The sequence below is a fragment of the Vicugna pacos genome, chromosome 12 (genome assembly GCF_048564905.1).
Source record: "Vicugna pacos chromosome 12, VicPac4, whole genome shotgun sequence".
NCBI classification, from domain to species: Eukaryota; Metazoa; Chordata; class Mammalia; order Artiodactyla; family Camelidae; genus Vicugna; species Vicugna pacos.
In genome coordinates, this window is record NC_132998.1 from 12,448,672 (window position 1) to 12,471,729 (window position 23,058).

The following is a 23,058-nucleotide window of genomic DNA, read 5'->3' on the forward strand; positions in this document are numbered from 1 at the left end:
AGAAGGGGCAGGGCTCTGGTGTGGGAGGAGTGCCTGGTGGACAGGGTATGGCAGGTCCTCTACCTTACCGGTTTCTCATTAAGGTAGGAAGGGAGGGACAAACAGTGGAGCTTTCAACTTCCCCTCTAGGCATGTCTCTTTCCTCCTTCTACCAAACCGTACCTTACCAGAAACTATAAGTAGTGGGCTTGGGTATTAGGTGAGCAAACAGGCCTGGGCACCCCAAAAGGGGGAAAGGCCACTGACTGAAGACCTCAGCCTCTGCCTATCAGCACCCCACTACTTCAGCTGAAGGAGTCACCAATCCACAGCTCCCTTTGTCTCTGCCATCCTTGACTTAGTGTGCAGAGCAGATCTCCATCCCATGGGTGGGGGTTCTTTCTGTACAACCCCCTTTCCTGGGGAGGCCACAGTCAGCCAGGCAAAGGGCATTGGGGTGGATGGAGCAGGGGAGGGAATGTTAAGGCTGCAGGGAGGGTAAAGGGTGCCTAGGGTGTGGGGAAAGGGTGAGGCCAGAAAGAGGCAGAGCTTGTAATTCACAGCTTCCTTTATGTCGCCACCGAGACAGTGCGAAGGTTACAATGCGCGTGTCGTCTCCTTGTGCTTCTTAGAGGGATGTATGTACACAGTACAGACACCAGGGGAGAGTCCAACTCTTTATACAGGCGAAGGCATTCAGAGACCGGGAGGAGGTGGAAACACAGAAAAGGGAGCTTGGGGTGGGAAGATGGTTCTTAGAGACAAGAGGAGGTGGGACAGAGACAGAGTCAGGGGAAAGTATATACAGAGATATAGCAATATAGAGTCTGTATCATATAGAAATAGAAAATGCAGATGAGGTTGTTGAGAGGAGCAAATGAAGTTTCAGAAGGGGACTTGGGAGAGTTCCATAAGAAAATTTATGGATGTGGCCCTCTGCAGGAGCCCCTGGGAGAGGGACCAGTGAGGTTAGGCACTAGTGCCCCTCTCCCTGAGCTGGAAGCCAACCAGCTGGATCTTTTATGGAATGGTAGAGGAGGGCTGCCTCTTGAGACATATTTGCAGCAGCTCTGGGGTGGGGGTGATCTTGTAGGTATCAGGATGTGGCCTACAGCACCAGGGCCATATCTTGTCCCCATCTCCACTTCTTCAGGGGATCCCCCACCCCCACCTCCCTAGAGACTTCACACTGTGTGAGGTGGTGAGGGGGAGCGGAGAAGTGACATGGACTAGGGTTCCTGCCTGGAGACTTGGGTTTGGGGGAGTCACTTGGCTGACAGGGTCTCTTAAGGCTGGGCAAGCCCCTCCCACTAGCCCTCCCCTTCAAGGTACATTCTCTGGTTTGGGGCCAAATTCCAGACCCCTAGGATCCCCCTCCAACCCCTAATGGGAGGGGGCTTTGGTGACTGGTGGCAGCAGAATGTAGGCGGACACTCAGATGACAGTCAGACAGACAGACAGAATTTAGGCTGGGAGCTGTGGGAGGCAGCATGGAGCAGAGAGGGGCAGCCTGAGGTCACTTGCCCCATTCTCTCTTCTTAGTTTCTGTTTAAGATTAGTTTTGTTTAAAAAAAAAAATGGGAATAGAGGCAGGGAGAGGACTCTATGGTCAAGACTCCTTCCTCACCACAGACAAGAGGAAAGGACTGCCTGGGAGTAGGGGGCTGCCTTGGAAGCAGGGAGTAAGTCCCCAGGACAGATGTGAGGGGGCAGCTGGGGGCCCCCATTGCTCTCCTAGCCCTCCTCATCTAGGCCTTTGGTACAGTGGCCTGCGGGACTCAGCAGGTAAAGTCCTCAAAAGTGCCTCGGGCCGGATGGTGAGGTAGGATGTTGGCAGCGTACGTCATCCCGGCAGGATGGCCCCGGAGGCTCTCACACGGGTTCTGGGGGAACGGCACAGGACAGGGACTGGTTATCGGAAGGGCCACAGGTGGTGCTGGGGCATGGGGGAGGCAAAGGAGAAAAGGTGGCAAGGGGGATGGTCCTAGGGTGGTCGGGGAAGGGATAGGGCCGGAGGGCGCCCCTCTTGCTCCCTCACGTGTCTTTTGACGTCATCCAGGCTGAGGGCCACACCCTTGTCCGTGCTGGTCCTTTTGGCCTCCTTCTGGCACTTCCCTCGTCTGCACACCTTGTGTTTAATGACCTGGGAGGGAGGTGAGGGGGCGGGGGTGGGTAGGTAGGCTGGAACCCCGCCCCTTCCTGGGGCCCCGCCCAGGCGCCCCCGCCCCCCCTTACCTCGTAAGCATAGTCAAAGAGCTCCAGCACCGTGAGGATGCTGGCCCCGATGAACAGCCCCATCTGGCCCCCAATGTCACCTATGGGGTGGGCACAAGGAGGTCAGTGGGGTCAAGACAGTGGGAGCGGCAGAACTCGCTGGGACAGGGACAGGCAAGTCGTATTTACAAAAGGACTGACAACCTTCATTACAGAAGGAGCACAGAAGTGATTCTGTGTGTTGGATTTTTTTTTCTTCTTTATGGTTTTCTCCATTTTTCTACTTTTCTAAAATGAACTGGTATTATTCAGAAAAAGTAACTATTTGCAAAATACCCCAACACTCTTATTCTCTGGGAAATTTTTCAAGGGCATATGAAATAGTCTCCCATTTGTCCCCAGTTGTGCCTGTCTCTTTCACTTTGCCCTAAGAGAAGGCTCAGTACTCTCCCCCACCACATACCAAGACAACAGAGTTTGGGGGAAGGCCCCTGGGGCTGGCAGGGGAGGAGACCTTGGAGGACAGAGGTAAGCAGCCTGATTTGGGTGGCAGGGTGTCACACCATGTCCACAGCATGGGAAGGGAACAGGTGCCATCAGCAGCTCACCCAGGAGCCCTGCAATCTCATAGGCTTTCTTCTGCTCAATGGTCTCATAGTTGAGGACTTCAAAGAAAATGTCCAGTACCAGGATGTTCTCCCTGCAAAGGGGTTGGGAGAGGAGACCTCAGTTCAAGTCACATCTCTGACCCTTACTAGCTGGGTGACCTTAGCAAGTTATCTTCTCTGAATCTCAGTCCCCATATCCATAAGACGAGATGCTGATGGGGTACCTGCCTTTTAAAGTTGTTGTGAGGATTAAATGTGATGGTATAACTGAAAAGACATTCTGCACACCAGCAATTGTGAGGTGATCCCAGTTACAGCAATGAGGATGGAGACAGAGGAGGAAAGAGAAAGAGGCACTTCCCCCGTTTGTTCTGGTTTGGTCTTCCCTCCATGCCCACCCCAGATTCTGGTTGCCTTCTCCATATTATCTCAATTTGCTCCTGTCTGCTGGTCTCCATCAGAGCCCGCCCATACTCAAGGATCCAGTCCCAACCCAAGGATCCAACACAGTCAGAGCCCTTACCCTATGTACTGCTCAGATTTGTTGAACTTCTTGGCCAGGTACTTGGCTGACGCTTTGCTGGGGATCTTGACCATGGACAGCTCCTTGCCGTAGCGGGTCAAGTTGCAGGGCATTTCACACACACAGTACTCCTGGTCCTTCTCCACCAGGAAGTCTGTGCCAGCCAGGTGAGAGGTGCTAATTGAGTGGTGCCCCTCTGCCAGCACCTTCCCAACACACACATCCTGGCCCTGCCAAAAGGAACCCTGGGCCCTCTTCTCTTTTTTTGACTTTTCCTTCACCTCAGCCCTTTGCCTACCTGTGCTGATCTGCATCCAGCCTCCCCACAGATATTTCTTAATCCTATATCTCATTCTCTCAGGGCCCTCTGGGGTCAACCAGCTGGGGTGCTGATGAGAGCAGGTAAGAGCCACCCCTCCCAGATGACCCCTGTTCATTTTTCATAGGGACCAATAAAAGGTGCCATTTCCAGCATCGCTAAAGTCAGATATAGGAGAGTTCAGGTGAAGCCTGATCCAGGAGTTATTTGAAGCTTCTAGGAGCTTGCTTTGAAACCCCTATGCATATGGCTGACAGCACCTCCTTCCCTCCCCCTGGACTTCCCGGGACAGGGAAGCTCACCTAGAGCAGGATCTGCACACTCCTTGTACTGCTCTGGAGTGCAGTATGGGGCATCCCCTATAGAGGAGAAAAGACAGTGGTGCAGGATGGAGATTAAAGGGGTCTTGTGACAGTGGTAGTACGAAAGGCCTAGAAGCTGGAGGCTGGGAGAAGATGGAAGGATAGGAATAGTTGGTCCCCAGTCTGTCCTGGAGGTGACCCACCCCCTAGGCCATCCATCCTGGACCCTTCTCACCATCCCTATGGGTCCAGGCAGGAACTGAGGTCAGAGAGGCAAGAGCCATATGGGTACAGGCTGAGGCTAGAACTGGAGTGGGGAGAAGCCAGCTGGTCTTGCTTGTACAGTGGCATAAGGTTGATACACATGGGGAGCTGGTCAGGGGCAGTGCAGGCTGAGGGGCCCCAGGACCCTGTTTGGAACTTTGGAGCCTGACCTGGCATGTGCACCATGCGACAGTTACAGTTCTCCACCAGGTAACGTGTCTCACAGTCGATGCGGCAGGCGGTAATGCTGTAGGAGTCGAAGAAATCCAAGTCCATGGTAACAGCTTTGCAGGTGCCCCAGGGCGGGGGCAGGTAGATGAGCTGCTGGGAGAGCCGGGGAGCTGGGGGGTGTGGGGACTTCTCCCCAAGTCACCTTGATGGAATTCTCTGACAAGACGCAGAACTCAGGAGTTCTGCCCCCTCTCCCTCTGCAGCCTCTGAGGGTCTCAGAGTTTACAGAGCATTCCCGTCCATTAGAACATTCATGCTTCTGACTAGTCAGATGGCTACCCAGGCCCTCGCTCACCTGGCCGTCCCAATACTGATGGCCCTCCACGCCATCTTGACACCCCCAACCCCGACCCTGGGTGGGACCAGCCTCCTGTGGCCCTCTCACCCGCTGCTCTTGGCAGGCCACAAAGGTCTGGAACCCTGGGGCTACGCCGAAGCCCAGCTGGTCAATGAAGGGAGGTTCATCCTGACTGTGGATCTGCACTTTGATGCCTGCTTCGAATGACGTCTCATCTATGGGAATGAGAGGGGTCTGTGTTGGGAGGGCTTCATACTCCCTAACCTCCTTCAGAGCCGAGGGCATCCTACCTCTCCTGAGAGAACCAAACCATACACTCGGGCTGGGGGAAGGTAGTTAGTCCAGGGGCCCTACCCATCCCCAGCCTCCTTCTGGATTCACCATCCCCATGCTGCCCTGATGACCCCTGCAGCCTACACACTTTTTTCTTACCTGGTTTCAGCTACGCATCTCGGGGTTTCATAGTCTTTCTCAGACGTTCTCTATTTCTCCCCTTCCTTTCCTCCCTTCTCCCCCACCTCTCTCTGCCCCAAGGCCCCTGAGACCAGACAGACGGTAGGCAGCCCAAGAAGAGAGGGAGTTATTTATAGAGTGAGTGGCGGCCATGGATGGAAAGGGATGGCTGGTTACCTTGGAGAGTAACTGAGCCTGGAAGGGGGAGCTGGAGAAATGTGAGTGTGACAGGCAGGTAGAGTCGGAGATGGAGATGGCGAGCTGCTGGGAGGAAGCGGGGAAGAGCCCAGATCCTGCCCCGGGCCCACAGTAGAGCCCGGGAGTCCCCTGGCAGAGGCTAAGCCCTGGAGCCATGGGGAGGGGCCCCTGAGAGAGGTGACATACCGGTCTCCCCCCATACGGGCAGGTATTCATCCTGCTGGATGTCCAGCATGATTTCCAGCCCATTGCCTGTCCCACCCTTCATCGTCTTCAGCCGTGGACGCCCATCTCGGCCAGAGTTGAACGTGTAGCATTTTCCATACCGTGTGAAGACCTGGTGGGGGCAGAGTGGAGAGCCTGAGAGTCCTGCCAGCACCCCCTGCCCAGCAAGGACTGACTCCGGACCCCTCCAGCTGGTGGAGTCTCAACCCTTCAGGAATGACCCCTCCTGAGCAGCCCATTCTCCATTTGTCCTCCTTCCTGTCCATTCCCGTCCCTTTGCCCTGCTCTGTGCTCTGGAAAGCTGACCCCTGTGAGGTGCACTGCCTGTGCTCCTTTGCCACCTCGATGGGCTTCGGGTTGGGTTTGACCAATGAGAGGGATCAGTAAAGGATCAGAGGAAAGAAGGAGGGAGAGATCAGGGTATTTATCTGTGAGTGTTCTGGTGGTGACTTAGACCCTCCATGACTACAAATCCTGCTGAGAGGGCTCCCTGCAGAGCCCTGTTGCCTCCTTGTGCTACTTGAGCCTGAATGTGACAATTTCCCACTATTTCTAGGTGCCTCAGCCCCCCTCGTTGGTTTCCTTAACTCTGCCCACAGCTCTATAAACAGCCCCTTTGTTGCAGTCTTTTCAGTTAAACTATCCAAGTGGTAATCTTTTCCCTGCTGGGACCCTAACATCCACGCCTCCTTCATCTGGATCCTATCACTGACATACCCTTGGTCCCTCCTTGGGCCCCTCTTCACAGGCCCAGGGCCTTCTGAGACAGACCTTCTCTTCTCCTGGGATTTCACCCCAGGCATCTGAAAGCCTGCTCTCCCAGAGCCCAGGCTAAGCTTTTTAGTTCACTCTGGCCACTAGACCCTTTTGCCCATCATTATTCCATTATCACCAGAACCTGAAAGTAGACCCAGTTGCCATGAACATCCAGGACCTGGCATGTTTGGCAATGCTTGTGCGGAACTATGAGGGCTGCAGAAGAGATCTAAGCCCTGGGGGCAGTCCCCACACCTCATGCCGCAGAGCAGCCGTTATTGCAGCTCTGATTACACAGCTACAAAGAGAAGAGTGAACCAATTCTTTACGGCCTTTTCCCTGCAGCCTCCCAGAATGCCTCCAAGTTCCCACAAATGGGTGAGTGTGCTTTTACTACTGCTAGATGGTGACAAAGTCCACAAAGCAAGTCATAAGGTAAGTACAGACACAGCCCAGAGAAAGAGAGACAGAGTGTCAGGCTGGACTGGAGCAGATGGTGGTGGGGGGGGGTTGTGGATGTTACTAGGTAATAGAGTCCTTGCCCTCTTCCCCCTTCTTGTAACAGCCTCCTCCCCCCACCTCTGGGAGAGAAAACAAGAGCTCTCCCCAATTTTGTGGGTGAGGTCCAGACACGAAGTAGAGAGAAAACGCCTAATCCCCCAGCCCCACTACCAGGTTTTGTGGCATTTAGCCACAGACTCCAGACTGGACACACACCCATGCCTGCCCTCTACCTGGGGATGTGAGGGACTCCCAGTGGCTGAGGCAGGCTGGGAGCTGCAGCCCTGTGCTGCTCACAGGGCTGTGCCGCTGACTGCTGTACTGCTGCTGCCACCTGGTGGCTCTTCAGGAGAAGTGTCTGCTCTACCCTTAGGTCCTGAGGAAGCGGGGTTGACCCCTTCCTTGTCCCATGTTCCTCTGTCGCCCAGCCTGAGGCCCAGTAGCCAAAACCTCCAGGTCCCTGTCTGTCTGCAGTCAGCCCACAATGCACTAATATTATGACACCCACCTTCCCCTGCTCTAGAGAGGAGGTGAGGGACTGAGAGACGGGTGTGTAGGGAGGGAAGACCTGGCATCTGGCAATTGGAGGGGACAGGAGAGGAGTCAGGCCAGATAGAACTGGAAGCAGAACTGGAGAGAGGACAGGGTGACCCTTGGTCCTCCTGCACGGAAGGCCCGAGACTCTCCTAATGAGGGCTTCCCTTCCCTAGGAAGAGGGTCCTTGGCCACACAGACTGGGGGGAAGTGGGGAGGATTTAGAGGAGGCCTGTTATCCTCCCTCAGAAACACACACACACACACACATACACACACACAGTCGGAGGAGCACAGGAAGACCACAAGAGGATACAATGAAGTCCCTGCTGTAGGAGCTGCTGACAGGGGTGTGGAGGGCAGAAGAGAGGGATATCCCCACCCCTCTGCCTCCCTTCCACACCCTCCTGCACCTCCAGAGACCAGGCGGCACCTGTCCCAGTTTCAGTCCAGGGGTGATAGTCCAAATCGTTAAGACCAGGCATAGAAACCTACCATCAGATCAAAGGCTGACCGCAGAGACAGAGTAAGGTCCTGACCCTGAGGATCACAGGGCAGTCTGGGAAAGGGCTGGAGATGCTGGAGGATATTTAGGCAGACACCAGGGGCCTCAGGGCAGCAACTAATTACCAACTATGTGTTTCAAGTTCTAACATGGAGAACAGTATTGGCCCAGTTGTGGAAATAGCAGGCCAGCTCCAGACCCTGGGGCTCCCAGGTGAGCCCTGACCAGGCCTCTCTGCGGCATGTCACAGAGGGTGGGTGGTCCAGGTGCGATCCGGGAGGGGCAGAACAGCCACCAGCCCCAGTCCCCACCCCAGGAGGTGACAGTCAGGGAGAGCCATGGCAGACAGTGTTGGGGGGCCATGCTGGGCAGGGGCCCCCACTCACCACTGAGAAGTTGTGAGGGCCACAGGGCCCCCCGCAGTAAGAGCAATAGAGCAGCATATCCTCCAGCCGGTGGCAGGAGCGATTGTAGAAGCTGTGCAGGTTGAAGGGCTCCCCAGAGAAAGCCTCGGGCCCTGGCGGGGCAAGGGGCACCCCGGGGTCATCACTTTCATCCAGCCCCAGCATGGGGGCCAGGTAGAGCAAGTCAGGGTAGCTGAGCTGGGACAGCCGCACGGCATTGGTGTTGCAGAAGGTGACCGCCGGGAAGGCCAGCTCCGTGGTGGCCACTTCATCTAGCAGAGTCACATGTGGGTAGCTGAGGTAATAGGCAACTCGATCCCCTACCTGACACAGGAAGGCGCCCAGCGCCAGGACAAAGGCCACTGCCCACAGGGCCTGCCGCGGCCCTGGACCCCCCTCCACAAAGACGTGGCTGGCGCCATGGAGGGTGCAGCTATTGGCGAAGGCCACTAAGTCCATCGGTGAATCCCCCTTTCCAACCTCCTTCCTCTCTGTCTCCTTTTTCTTCTCTTCTTCCTCTTCTGACTCTGAGTTGTCCCGCTGTTGCCGCTGGTGGGGACCCAAAACATCTCCCAAGGGCCCCGGGACCTCCTCTCCAGAGGAGAATGACACAGAGCAGAAGATCTGGATGGGCATCTTCTCCAGGGCCTTCTTGGCACTGGGGGGTTGGAAGAAGAAGGGGAAGGAGATGTGATCCTAGGCAGGGTCCGGCAGGGCCAGCCACCCAGTCCTTTTGCCAGGTCTCTGCTGCCCAGCTGGCCGTCCTCCCTCGCCAGGGCCTCGGTGGCTGTGTGGCTGAGCTGGAGGCGGGGCATGGAGAGGAGAGGAGGACCAGCCTGCCCTGCCTGGGAGGGCGGGTATCTGAGCTGATGAATAATTGATGGCGGTGGGAAAGGGAGGCTGATGGAGAGGAGGAGGGCCAGAGCCCCTTTCCGGTCACCAGCTCGAGCAGGACAGGGAGAATCAAGGATGGAGTGGAAACCCTGGAAAAGCCCAGAGGCTCCTGGTACCCACCTCTCCGGGTGAGATGGGACCTAGCAGAAGCCTTTGCTGTCACTACCACGATGACTTCAACCAGCAACTGTCTCTGCTCCTCCCCCAAGACACACACACTCAGGCTCCCTCTCCTCCCACCTGAGCCTCGAGTCCCTGAGCCTCCTCTCCCTCGTTCTCACCTGGTCCAGTCATTCCTCTGAGTTACCTGAGCCCCTACACTCTCTTGGCACCTCTAATTGAAACCTAAATTCTTCTCCAATCCCCCTAACTCATAATCTCCACAATTATTTCATTGACCACCCAATTCTCTCAATACACCCTTACACCCTAGATCCCCTCTTGTTACTCCTTTGAACCTCAGTCCTCTTCCAAGCACTGTGCTGACCCCAATTTACTTTCAGTTACTTCTTGAACCCCTAATTCCCCTGAACCCCTAATCATTCCCTTGACCTTAAATTTCCCTCCAGCCATCCCTGTCACCATTTACCCTCTCTCCACCCCCTGACCCCTGGCTCTTCCAGTCAGCACCCTCCCCCATGCTGAGCTGCACTTCGGTCACTTTCCCATCCTCCACTCACTCTCTTCTGTGGCTTGGGGGGCAGCCCAGGTTCCATTAGAAGAGGTCTCTTACTGACCACAGACTCATTTATGGCTACTTCCCGGCACTGGGGGAGGGACCCTGTCTCTTACAGCTGAAAATCTTCCTGGCAGATCACCACTCCCCTTCCCAGCTTACCCACCCTCAACAGTCCAGGAGAGCAGTTCGAGGAATTCTCTTTCGGTGGGTGGAAGAAACTGAGATCAGAACAGAGACAGGCTCCTGGGTCAGGCAGGGAGTGTGGGGCACCAACCTGGAGTACCCCCAAACCCTCAGCCTCGCAGATGCCCCCAGCCCCTCAGTCTCTGAGGCTCCCTTTGCTCCAATTCATCAGTCCCTGCCCCCAGGGCCCCAGCCACTTGATGTGCTCTGATTACCCAGGGCCACTGGTTGAGGAACTTGAGCCACCAGTCAAGTCTCCAGGGCCTAGAAGGTGACCTGAGGGGAGGAGAAGAAGGGAGGGAGGGAGGTGGAGTAATATTAACCCTCCCTCTGCAGGGCTGGAGGAGCAGTGGGGCTTGGACAGTCTCCTCGGGCCTTTCCAGTCCTTAACCATCGCACAGCCCCGGGTTCCTTCCCCCTCCTTTTCTTCCCTCCCTCCCTGCTTCCCCACATCTCCCCTCCTCCATCTGCATGCAGAGACCCTGGAGTGTGTTGGGGATGCCAGGCAGGGTGCCAGGTTCTAGCGGAACTGACTGATGTGGGACCTTTGGCCTCAGCTTTGCTGCCAGGGACACAGAGGCCCCAGAAGAAGAGCAGCCTTAGAGATCTGGCCCCTCTCCATCCCTATGCCCTTGCCCTCAGACTGGCCTACTCCTCTTTTGCCTTAACAACTGCCTCCCAACTGGTCTGCCTAACTCCCCGCCTCCTTGCAGTTTCTCCTCCACCTTTAGCCCATGCTATGTAATTCTGACCTTTCTTCTGCTTAAAGACCTCTCTCACTCCCCAGTGCCTCTTGGTAAAATACAGTGCTCTCCACCCTGGACCTACAAGGTCTTGGCAACTTACCCTCCAGTCTCACCTCCCCACTCCTCCTCCTATACCCGACCCAGTCCAGCACCCAGCATCCAGCCACTGTGTCCTCCTATTCCAGATACACTAGGCTCATCCACAGTTCCATACCTTCCCTGGACTCCATCTGGAGATTTTCTACTCATTTTTCAAGACCCTACTCACATGTTACCTCCTCCAAGAAGCCTTTCCTGACTCGACAGGGCATAGTTAGTGCCCCACCCAGGGAGCACCCAGGGTCCAGTTCTGCTCAAGTCCCTTCGGGCATGAGTGGTGATCCGTAGCTCCTTAAGGACAGGAACTGTGAGAATGAAAGAGCTGGACTCAGGGACCACGTGGAGAAATAGGAGCCGAAAAAGACCAGGAACACCCAGGGCAGCCAGAGGTTTAAGTCCCTGCAGAGAAGAGAGACCTTCCACCTTCAGCTGTCGTCCTCGGGCTTCTCCTGTGTGAATCCATGGGTTCCTTTTCTGTTTCCTGTCCCGTGTGCATTTCCTTCCTGCCTATCAGACCTCAGCTGTTGGAGGGCTTGGCACATCCCCAGGATGCGTTTCAGAGGTGAGTTCCAGACTTGGGTTGAGGGGTGGGGCCAGAAGGCTTGGGCTAGGTAAGCTGCAGCTGCCCATGCGTTCCACACCCACTAGAGGGCGTTGCTCCCCTCCTCCAGCCTTCCTGGAAGGGGAAGTAGACTGGACTTCCAGAGGGAAGAAATTAAGGCAGGGAAGCTCCTAGTGTGCAGTCTCACCAGACTGAAGGGCACACACACCTAGGACAGCTTGAGGACAGCAAATCTGGCATGGCTGGACACTTCTTCCCCGACACCGACATAAAGACCCACACTGCACACACTACACATCACTACATGGAGACACACAGCCCTGTTGTGGGCAGTGAACACACACACACACACACACGAACTGCTCTTCCTCCCTCCTCCATTCTCTTAACATTCTCTCCTACCTCATCTGGTTCCAGTAGACAAGTCCACATTTTTCACAGTAATGGGGAGGTGAGGAAAGTATTAAGCAGCCCATGCAGACCCCCGAGCATACACAGAGGGTCCCAGGAGAAGTGCCCAGGCAGACACACTTGCAGAACAAGCTCAGTTCTGAACCCTCTGTCCAAGGATGAGACCCTTCCCCATGTCCCTTCCTACCCAGTACCTCTCTTAAGCTGTGTGTGACCACTCAGTGGTTTCTGACTTTCTCCACATCTTTCTGAACTCCCACCACCCCTTACATTTGTGGAATGTTTCATGCTTTTCAGTTGATGTCTCATGGGATCCGTACACAACCTGGTGAAATAAGCAGGTTTGAGTAACTTCACTCCATGTGACAAATGAGGAAACTGAGGCATGATGACATGGAGAGCAAGTAGTGGGCTTGAGACTAGAAGTAGGGCATCCCTCTCTAAACCCCTTCCTTCCTCTCCATCCTGTCACTTACCCGTCACTTATTTACTGAGTATCTCTATGCTGAGGACACGGGAGAACAAATAAAGGACTGGCCTCCTGCCCTGGTGGAGCTTACTATCTGGGGGGAGACGGCCATTGGCTTTTAAAAATCAAAAAATAAATATTTAATTACAAACTCTGATAAATGCTATGAAAAAAATATGGTTCCCTGGGGGTGAATGACAGGGGGTCTGACCCAGCCTGGGGAATCCAGGAAGGCTTCTCTGAGGAAGTGATGTTTGCAATGCAATCTAAAGAATAAGGAGGAGAAAGTAGGTAAAGGTCTGTGGTGCACATGGCGGCGGGGGGGGGGGCAGTATTCCAGAGAACAGAGTCGTGCAAAGGCCCCGAGGGGAGAGCTGGGAGGAGGAAGAGGATGTGGCTGGAGAGCAGGCAGGACCAGACCCCTTAGGGCTTTGAAGGCCAGGTAAAGATTCTGGTCCCATTTCCCATGGAAGGATTTCAAGCGATGAGAGCAGTGTTTTGAAGAGACCACCCTGGAAGACCCTGAGGGGTTCCAAAAGATCTGCTAGGAAGCCATTGCCACAGTCCAGGGGACATATGGAGTGGTGGGGCGGCCTGGAACGGGGGATAGAGCAGAGATGTTTAGGAAGCAACACTGGCACACCTGTTAAGGGAAGTGAGGGAGGCAGAGTGTCAGGGATGATTTCTACTGTGCATAAGTGAGCGAGTGGCTCACTAGCTCAGGAGCACAAGCACAGGATGGGTTTGGGAGCTAACATGATGAATTTGGCTTTGCACGTGCAGGTTTCCTGAAGCCATGGGGACATCCAAGTGGAGATGCCAAGTGAGAAACTGGCCACTGGGGCTGATGCTAAGAGGAGAGAGTTTGGGCTGAGATATACATTTGGAAGTTGTTGGTGTGTAGCTGGCAATTAAAGTCACGAGTGAAGATGAGACTACCCAAGAACAGAATATAAAGTTTTTTTAAAAAGACAGATAGAAAAAAGGCCTTATTTGGCAGCATCTACTAAAGCTAAACAGAATCCTAACCTGTGACTTAACCACAGCTCCTAGTTATATACCCAGGAGAAATAAGTGCATATGTCAGCCGAAAGACATGAACAGGAATGTTCATAGTAGTTTTATTTACAACAGCCCAAAACTAGTAACCATCCAAATGTCCAGCAAGAGCAGAATGGATTTTTTTTTAAAAAAGCATGTTATATTTATATAGTGAGATACTACACAGCACTGAAAAAGAACTAATTACTGCTACATATGAGACTGAATCTCACAGATATAATCATGAGCAAAAGAAGACAGACACGGGGGAGGGTATAGCTCAGTGGTAAAGTGCATGCTCAGCATGCACAAGGTTCTGGGTTCAATCCCCAGTGCCTCTACTAAAAATAAACAAATAAATAAAATAGAATAAATAAATAAACCTAATGACCCCCCCAAAAAAGGACAGACACAAAAATGTATATACTGTGTGGAGGATACATATAGTCCAGGAAGTTCGAGAACTGGTAATAATTGTCTATACTGACAGAAGTCAGAATGGCGGTTAACTCTTGTGTGGTAGCATTGACTTGGAAAGGGCCCAAAGGAACTTTCTGGGGCACTGGAAATGTTTTACACTTTTATACTAATGTAAATATCTACTGATGTAATATGTAAAATTTCACATTGTAATATACACCAATGTAAAAATATACTAATGAAAAATTCATCACACTAGACCATTAAATCACAGCTTCATGATTTAAAAAAAGAGGAATGCTTGGAGTTGAGACTTGAGAAGCGCCAGTATTTAATGGCCAAGAGGAATAGGATGAACTGGCAAAGAGACAGAAGGAGGAAAATCAAGACAGTACGGTTGTCAGAAAAGAGAATCAGGCCAAAAAGAGGCGGTGGTCAACCATTCTGAATGTTTTTTGAGAGCTCAGGGACAAGAAAATGTTTGCAGGTTTTGGAAACATGGAGGTCATTAGTGGCCTTAGCGAGAACCATTTTGGTGAAGTGCTGGGGCCAGGGGAGGAAGGTGGCCTGGGGAGGATTAGAGAGTGAGGCAGAGATGAGAAAATGGAGACTCTGGAACACATACATCACTTTTAAGAATTCTGTCTAAGAAAAGAAGCAGAGAGATAGTGTGGGAGCTGGAAGGGACTTTGGAGGTGAGAGATGTTTGTTTTGGGGATTTTATCTTAACCTAAAGCCTGATACATAGTAAGTGGTCGATACATGTGAGCCGTCATGTATCCCATGCATTTTAAGATGGGAGAATCTTAAGTATGTTTCAGTGTCCACAGAAAGGTTCCGCTGGACAGGGAGAGACTGGCTATAAAGGAGGGAGATCAGATGGAAAGAACAGGTTGCGATTTCAGCCTAGGTAAGATGGATGTTTCCCTCAGGGGGTGGGGACCCAGAGGAGAGGGCAGATTTTGTGGATGCTTCTATCTTCTCTGTGAAGCAGGAGGCAACGTCATCTGCTGAGGGTGAGAGAGGGGCAAGCAGGGGTGTCGGTTTGAGAAAAGTGGAGAAATTTACAGTAATCATTGGGGAGAGCAAGTTGACCAGGAAAACACAATGGGGTTGCCAGGCAGCACTGCAGGCCCATTTAAGGATGCTGATTTTGAACAAAATGTGATTCCAAGCTGGCCTGTCGTGTGACTTCCTCTGATAGAGCCTGGTGGAGGAAGCAAGTGGTAGGTGCATCGAAGGTTGGGACTTGGCCAAATGGTGCACTGAAGTGCCAGAGGAGTCAAAAGACTTGGTGTCCTCAACCCGAAGCTGGGTGTCTTCTCTTTTGCACCTCTTCTTTCCCTTCCTGCCTCACCACACTGCTTCTTTACAGAGCATGGGCAGCTGGACAGCAGGCACCCTTCTCTGCCACACACACTCCCGTTCCTATGGTCACACACAAAGAACCTCAGCTCAGAAGATCTGAAGTCAAGGTTCCACTCTGGCATTTACTAGCTGTGTGACCTCAGGCAAGTCACATAACACCTCTGAGCCTCAGTTTCCTCATTTTTCAAATGAAGATATTAACATCTTCCTGCCCCCGAGAATTATGAGGATCATAGGAGCTAAAGGGAATTTATAAATTGCAAGGCATGACTGAAAGAGATTAATTTTGCTGGTATGTGCTCCACCTGTGACCAGGGGTTTGCCTGCACACAAGCTCTCCCCGCAGCCACAGGAAGCAAGCTGCGTGTGCCCGCACGCACATCCGCCCATGTCCCCCTCACACCCTAGTCCATGTCCACATTGTCCTACTCTCAGACATACACACCGAGGTGCACATGTGTGCTGGCACACCTGGGGCACACATGCAGTGTGTGGTGAGGAAGCCTCAGTTGGCTGCTGTCCATGGTCAAGGCCACTGCAGCAGTCTCTCCCCTAGGGATGCTCGCAGCCTGGCAGCCTGGGGAGGCGACACACTAATAAAAGACACACAACACTTGCTACACAGCCCAACCTCCCAGGCCTCCCGGAAGCCACATCGAGAGGGTGCAGATGAGAGGAGTGAGAAAGGGTTTTCTTTACAAGAACTCATAGGAGCTCGAAAACCTAGACGTGGAGGATCCTCATCTCTGGCATGTGACTCCCTGCTCCAAAGCCATGCAGCTCCCGTTAGTACCACCTCCACACTCGCTGGGTACTGCAGGTGATTCTAAGCTCCCTGAGGGCAGGGACAGGGTCTGATGCCCATGCCCAACCCGGGGCCTGGCACTTCCCAGGGTCTCTGTCAGGAATGAATCCAATGGAGTTTGACTCTCCCAACCCCTGCCCCTTATGCCTAATAATGTCTCCCTCACCATCCCCCAAGAATTGAAATTGCCTTCCACAAAATGGAAGCATGTTCACAAGCAACCTCCACCCGCCGCAGAAACGTTCGGATCTCCCCACGGGCCTCCCCCTCTGCTTCCTGGATGCACACTGGGTGAAGCAGCCCCCCCACCGCTGAATTCTCTGCAGGCTGGGGCAGGAGAAAGCCCAGGCTTGGAAGCCCTGCTCCTCTCCAGCCCTCCACTTTCGGCTCCACCCCCAGAGGCACTTACTGACATCAATTGCCTATTACTTTAGCCAACAGCCTGAGATCAATTAACTTATAGTAGCCTCTTAGCTGACAGCAATCTGGGAGAGGGGCGGAGTCAGACATGGCAAAGGATGGAGGGGAGGAGAGGAAGGAGGTGAGAGAGGAAACTGAGTCACCCAAGGGATGTTTGTGAGTGTCTGTGTGCTTTCGTGAGAGAGAGGGAGAGAGACCCAACTGAAGGGTGCCCTGGATTCTTGCAGCTGGCTCTACTCTAGTCTCCCTCCCAGTTTCAGGCATACCTGAGGGAGGGAGGGAGGGAGAGATGGGAAGGATAAGGCTAGAGGAGGTATCCAAGAACACCTAGGGCGGGCTGCCCCTCTTCCAAAAGCCTCTCGCTCCAGCCTTTCCTGTCCCTCTGCAATCCGTGCATGCTCCCCTGTCCGCAACCCCCACCACAAAGACCGCTGGGCCTCTGGGTAGGGTAGCCCAGTGGCCCTCCTTCCTCTCTGGGTGCATAGCAGTCAGAGCAAGGCTTCTCCCTCTGCAGCCCCTCCAACCCCTCCCTAGCTGGAGGGAACAGACTTGGGTAGTAAGGTCAGGTCAGGCCCCTGCCAGGGACTCCTGGTCTGAGCTGCTGTGGGGTGGTGTGGAGGGTGAGGGGTGTCAGTGAAGGGGCAGAGCCAGCTCAGGATAAGGAAGCTCCCATCACTAGGGCTGGCTCTCCCTGGGACCTGCCATCCCTGGCTTTGCTTGTTTTAAGACCTCTCCCTCCACCCTCTGGGTCCCAGGATCACCCATCTTTTATATCAGCATCTCACCACCCCCAGGTGCTCCAGAAGATTCTTGCCCCCTTCCAGAAACTTGGGGGATTTCTGTGCCCACCGCTCTCACTTAACCTCTCCTTTGGGAGATCCCTGCCCCCACTCCAGGGTCCCCTCAGGGATTCTTGTCCCCCTAACCTTTGTCCCCAAATTCCATCCTGTCCTGAGAGAATATTGTCCCACTGCACACCCACCCCTGGGGTTTCCATTCTCTGACCTCCCATTCCTTCTCTTGCAGGGTCCAGAAATGAATTCCCATTTCTCTCTGCCCCAGGCAAAGGCTCTGGGTCTCAGCTGGAGGAGGAGGGTGGCATAGGGCAGACTGGGCCACCATCTGCCAGCCCCCTCCCCTTGATGCTGTTCAGCATTCTAGCCACATCGGCGCTCCCACTGCCAGGGACAGATAAGGTGCAGCTGGAGGCTGGCACCAGCTGCGACTGTGCTCACTCCCCCGGCCCCCATCCAGCCACCAGCAGACAGCTGCGGCCCCCTGGCCCCCTCCATGGAACTCCTGCCCTGCCTTGGCCTGACTGGCCTTAAGATGGGGTGGGAGAGTGGAGTCTCAGACCCTGTTGCCCTGGCAACCAAGCACCCTACCAGGAAGGGAAAGAGAAGGCCAGGGAACAGGAGACCTGTAAGTGGATCTGTGGTAGCTCTTTTGGTGGCTCGGGAGACAGCGACTGAGTCCTACCCAACCAGGCTGCCATGGGATACTCTCCCCATCACCCTCTGCCTCTTTAGTCCCAAAGGTTTTCTGAACCCATTTCTCCCATGTTCCCCCCACTCTCCCAAGCTGACTCAGCCACAGCTGGGGAATGGACCTGGTCAAACAGTGTGTGACCACCAGTCCATGCCTTGAGGTTGGCTGGATTCAGAAGCACATCTGGGAGGAATGCTTGTCCGTGCAGACCCCCTTCCAGGGGAACTGAGGACTCTAAGGGACCAGAGGATGCCCTTTCTATGCCCCCTGCACTGTCCTCCAGGAGCAGGGCTCCTGTTGTTGGATGAGGGTTGCCCTTGGAACCTGCAGAAGAGCTCACATGTGCTCGTGCACACTAGCTGGCCTTGGGTCCTCAGTTGAGAAACTCTGCTCTCAAGGCAGCAGAAGATGCCAAGATGGTCTCCCCAAGGCTCTGACCCAATAGACAGATCTATAAGTGCTTCATCTGTCCAGGGGCTAGACACATGCCTCTTGGCCTAGCAGAGACCAGCAAGGGTGGAGAGGCAGATGTTAACTACAGGACCAAAGAGAGGAAGGAGAAAGTGGAGCATCAGACAAGGAGTGTCTGTGCCTGTTAGGACCAAGGAGCTGGGGGAGAGTGCCAGCGCCTTTCTTCTCCACCAGGGAGATGTCCGACATGGACTCAGAAGCAGACTCCCGTCTGTGTAGGAACATCCCCATGGGCAGAATGGAAAGGGGCTGGCAGGGAGGTCAACCTAAGAGGGCAGAAGAAAGGAGGTATGAGAGGTTTGGGTCCAGCTAGATTCATGGTTAGGTCTTTGAAACAGCAAAAACTTGGTCCTCCCTGACAACCCAGAACCAAGAAGTTTCGGTGTTGGGACTGCAGGCTCCTAGCCATGTATCCCTCCCTCATCAAGAGGAAGAACTCAAGTTGCTCCAGAACTTTGTGAACCAATCATATCTCCATCTGACTGCTTAGGATTGTCCCTCAGGCAACCCGGACCAATCACATTTCAGCATCTTCATTTCCATGAACCAAACATGTCTTAGCATCATCACTTCAAATCTTTCTGGACATGAGGACAAATGGAACCTCAATTGTACAGTTTCTTTTTTTTTTCAAATTTACACTTTCTATGAATTAATTGTACACCTACTTTGTGCCTTAGCACCTTCTCAGATTGAGCCAAGCAATTTCCTTCCTCATCCAAACACTACAAACCATTTAACCTAAAGAGTTTTCTCTGTCTTTCTTGATGGTCCCTCCTGCTTGTGTGCTGGGTATACTGGAGAGGAGGAGGGCTCTGGCTTTCACGTCCACCTTCACCTACAGTTCTACTACCCTTGGAAACGTAGTTGGTGAGCCTGGGAGCCCTTTGGTCTTGGGCTCTGGGGAATCCAGGCCTCTCCTGTTTTGAGGAAGGAAAAGTGTAAAGAAAATGGTTCCTGCATCACACTAAGCTCGCTATGAGCTTGGATAAGCAAAAACTGTGGTCATGGAACCTTTGTCCAGCGGGATTGACAAAGGCCCATGAAACTGGTCTCAGAGCAGGGCTTAAAGAGATTGGGAAGTCTTGTGTAACCTCAGCAGGGAAAAACCAAGCATGACCATGGCTTCAACCTTTCTACACAAACAAATGCAGTTCATGCTCCCATAATGCTAAGGAGGAAGCAAGCAAGTGTGGGAGAACATGGGCAGGGAGAAAACGGGAGGATCAAACAGTGGAGAATCCGGGGCAGGCATGGAGAGCAAGGGAGTCCTAGGGGAGATCACGTTTTCAAGAGCAATGGCTAAGAATTGAAAGTGGACGTGATGACTCCAGGGTTAGCAATATTAATGGAAAGAGCACACTACACTGGGATTTAACAAGACATGAGTTCTAATTGTGAGAATGTCACTAACTAGCTATGTGAGCTCGGGCAACTCATCCCACCTCTCTGTCTCAGCTTGTGCACATGTGAAATAGAGCTAATATGACTATTTACCCTGGGGGATTGAAGGAGAGCCTAGAAAGCATTTTGAAGATTTCCAAGCATCATCCTCACATTTGGTATTATTTTTCATACATGGCTCCAGGTCCTCTGGTCCCTTTCTAGACTCTGTCTGATTCTAACCGCCCAGGAATCTGTATAACTTGCCCAAGATCACCTGTCACAAGAGATGCCAGTCAGGTCCTCTAACCCTCTCTGGGGTGCTAGCTTTGAGGCAGCCCCAGGTATGTGGGGGTGGGGGGTGAGTATCTGTGGGGCATCTCCATTTTGAGAAGCAAAGAGAGTCTCTAGTTCAGCCATGACTGTGTTCCCTAAATCATCTCACCTTCCCCAGACCCTGACTCTGTGGGCTAGAACAGGGGGAACCCAACCACACAGTATGCATGTGTATGTGTGTATGTAATGGTTGGGGGTCGGGTGTGGCACAGAGAGAATTGACTGTCCAGCTATTTAAAAGAAAGCTTCCCTTACTTCCCATATTTCACAGTGCTTCTCAAACTTTAATCCAGATCACCTGGGGATCTTGTTAAAATGCAGATTCTGATTCATTAGGTCTGGGAAGTGGGATGGCAAAGTCCTGCATTTCTTTCAAGCTCTCAGGAGATGGTCCTCGGACATCATTTTGAGTAACAGGGCTGCAGCTTATCCGCCACCCCCTTCCCCCCAGCTCTGACACCTGTGGCCCAGAACGTAAGCTTGATGGGGTCTGGGCCCTGCCAGGCTCTGTGTGTGTGTGCGTGTGTATGCGTGCGTGCAGTGCACATGCACTTGTGTGTGCTTTTGTGCAAACCTGTGCACTGTGGGCTCTCTTTCCTGCTATCATGGACACAAGGCTGAGGCTGAGCAAATGTGCCCCTGAGCTGAACAAAGTCTACTCCCGCCAGAAGCAAACCCCAAGGACACACAACTTCCTCCCCAGAAACCCGCTGGCTCCTAGTCTCCTCCTCTTCTGGGGCCTGGCTGACTCACACCCCACACAGCCAGGGGACTCACTCACCACCTTGAAGTCCTCCGCGCTGCAGACCTCCCCCCTGAAGTGGCAGGAGAGCAGCATGTCTCGAATATCGTGCCCTGCACGGTCGTAGAACTCGCGCATATTGAAGGGCTTGGGCTTGAAGCTGCGGAAGTTGGCCTTGTCCTGCAGTATCTCCAGCTGCTTTTCATCTGCCATCTGTGTGTCCGGTATCTCATACCTGGAGCCCCGGGGTCCAGTAGGAACTTCAGTTCCTGCCTCCATTTGGCCTCCAATGTCCCACACCCAACCTCAGGGGGGAGGGCAGCATCCAGCCCTGGGCAGAGGCATGGAAGGAGAGCTGGGCGTGCCTAGAAGACCTGCCCTGTGCGGTCTGAGAAGACAGAGGATGTGCAGTAGCTGCCCCGGGCTGGGCATCTGAACACATGGGTGAGGGTGGGGTGAGCAGAGAGATCAGGGCAGGAACTATGGCTTTTATACTATAGTTTATACCCTTTAAAGATGGTTCACCCCCATCCTCCAAGTGAGGAGAAAATGGAGACATAGTGGCAGGAGGGTGGGAAAAGTTCACTCCAGAGAGGGTAAGAGAGGGAGATGACGTCTCACAGCTCAGAGCTGTTCTGAACTGTGCTGGCATCAGAGATTGGATGCCCTTAATCGAGTGCTCTGCAGTACCCCAATTTCTTGGCTGTCAGTGGCAGGTTTGGGGGGGCTGTATGGTGGGTTAGAGAGGAGACACCCTAACGGGATGGCTGGGAGCCGGGATGGGTGGGAGCCACCCACCTGTTGTTGAGCAGGGCAAGCAGCTCCCCAGCGTGGTACAGGTCGTTCTTGGAGACTTGGCTAAAGCGGAACTCGTTGAGATTGCACAGTGTGACAGCAGGGAAGGTGAGCTGGGAGGCAGCTACCTCGTCGAGCTTGGTGACGTGGTGGTAGTGGAAGTAGTACTGCACACGCTCGGTGCACACACACAGCAGCACAGCCAGTGAGCCCAGGAAGCACAGGGCCCAGAGTGCCCGCTTCAGAGACAGCCGCTCGTAGGAGAAGATGTGGGCCAGGCCGTGCAGCGTGGAGCTGCTGGCGAAGGCCTGGATGCTCACCGGCTGGACGCCACCCACCTCCTCCTCCTCAGCCTTCAGTTCCATCCTGGCTGAGGGGATCCTGGGGGAAGAGGGGTGGGGGAGTCTGTCAATGTCCTGGGATGAGAGTACACATGGCATCCCTCCAAATGTGTCCATCCGGAATCCCCATCTCCAGAGGTCACTGCCTCTGGGGCAGAAGACGTCTCTGGTGTGCAAGCCCAGAGGTGGCTGCCTGGGGGACACACTCCCAGAAGAGGGTTCCTCCAAGTGCAGGGACTAGGGGTCAGCTCAGGCCAAAAGAATACTGGCCCAGGGAAGCTTCCCAGGCTAGGGGAGACCCCAGATGTAGTCATCCGAGGACGAGAGGGAAGTCCCAATGTTTCCACAGGCAAGGCACAGGAGTTCCCTCCAGATGTGGGGTCACTCTGGGACAGGAATGTCCACCCCATCCTGGAGACGAAAACTCCCCCAGATGGGCTGAACCCTGAGTCAGGAGTTCCTGGTCAGAGGTGTCCCCAGGACTGGACTTTGGCCCCTGTGAGCTAAACATGGGCCAGAAAACCCCCCTCCCAGGGAACTGGGGAGGGGCCCAGCCTTAGTCCTCACCTGGGGGCGTCTCCAGTTCTCAAAAGGCGCAGGCTGTGTGTGTGCATGTTTGGGCTGGGGGGTGGAGGGCAGCCCGAGGTGGATGCACAGAGGTGGGGGGGCGCGGTTCCCTATGACAGCGCGCAGTCCCCGCCCCGAACGCAACCTCCCCCCCTCCAAGTCTAGCTTCTCGACGCAGCCAGATCCCCCGCTCGGCCCCCGCCCCCCTCCCAAGCCAGCGAGCCGCCCCAGCAGCTGGGAAAAGCGAGAGGGGAGTAAAGTCCCGGCTTCGGGGCTCTGGGGAGTCCCGCAGCCAAAGGCTGGGGGATCGGAGACCCACCTGAGGGGGGCTTCGGGAACCCAGCAACCGGCGGCGGGTCCTGGGGCGCGGGGCAGGACGCGGGCTCAGCGCCGAGCCGCGGAGGGGCTCATGGCCCGGAGCGGGAGCCGGCGGCCGCCGCGGCACGCCGCGCAGAGCCCTGCAGGGAGCGGCCCGCCCGGCCCGGCTCGGCTCGGCTCCGTCCGCCCGCCGCGCGCGCTCGCTC

General features: G+C 54.3%; 1 protein-coding gene across 3 annotated transcripts; it reads right to left on the reverse strand.

The window, feature by feature from the left end:
• Nucleotides 1-880: 880 nt before the first annotated feature.
• On the reverse strand, nucleotides 881-21,991 carry ASIC1 (acid sensing ion channel subunit 1). Of its 3 annotated transcripts, XM_072973915.1 has the most exons (13): nucleotides 21,630-21,991; nucleotides 20,874-21,066; nucleotides 19,203-19,208; nucleotides 5,881-5,964; nucleotides 5,576-5,729; nucleotides 4,826-4,953; nucleotides 4,380-4,530; nucleotides 3,946-4,002; nucleotides 3,325-3,478; nucleotides 2,802-2,893; nucleotides 2,215-2,294; nucleotides 2,018-2,122; nucleotides 881-1,862 (listed from the first exon to the last, which is right to left on the reverse strand). In XM_072973915.1, the coding sequence occupies exons 1-13, from the start codon at nucleotides 21,989-21,991 to the stop codon at nucleotides 1,758-1,760; spliced, it is 1,671 nt and encodes a 556-aa protein (XP_072830016.1). In that variant the 3' UTR covers nucleotides 881-1,757. The 3 variants fall into 3 exon arrangements, with proteins under 3 accessions (XP_072830016.1, XP_006203018.1, XP_072830015.1); XM_006202956.3 differs by lacking the exons at nucleotides 5,881-5,964; nucleotides 19,203-19,208; nucleotides 20,874-21,066; nucleotides 21,630-21,991 and adding an exon at nucleotides 8,297-9,107 and having other exon boundaries at nucleotides 5,576-5,726; XM_072973914.1 differs by lacking the exons at nucleotides 5,881-5,964; nucleotides 19,203-19,208; nucleotides 20,874-21,066; nucleotides 21,630-21,991 and adding an exon at nucleotides 7,105-7,262 and having other exon boundaries at nucleotides 5,576-5,726.
• Nucleotides 21,992-23,058: the final 1,067 nt, after the last annotated feature.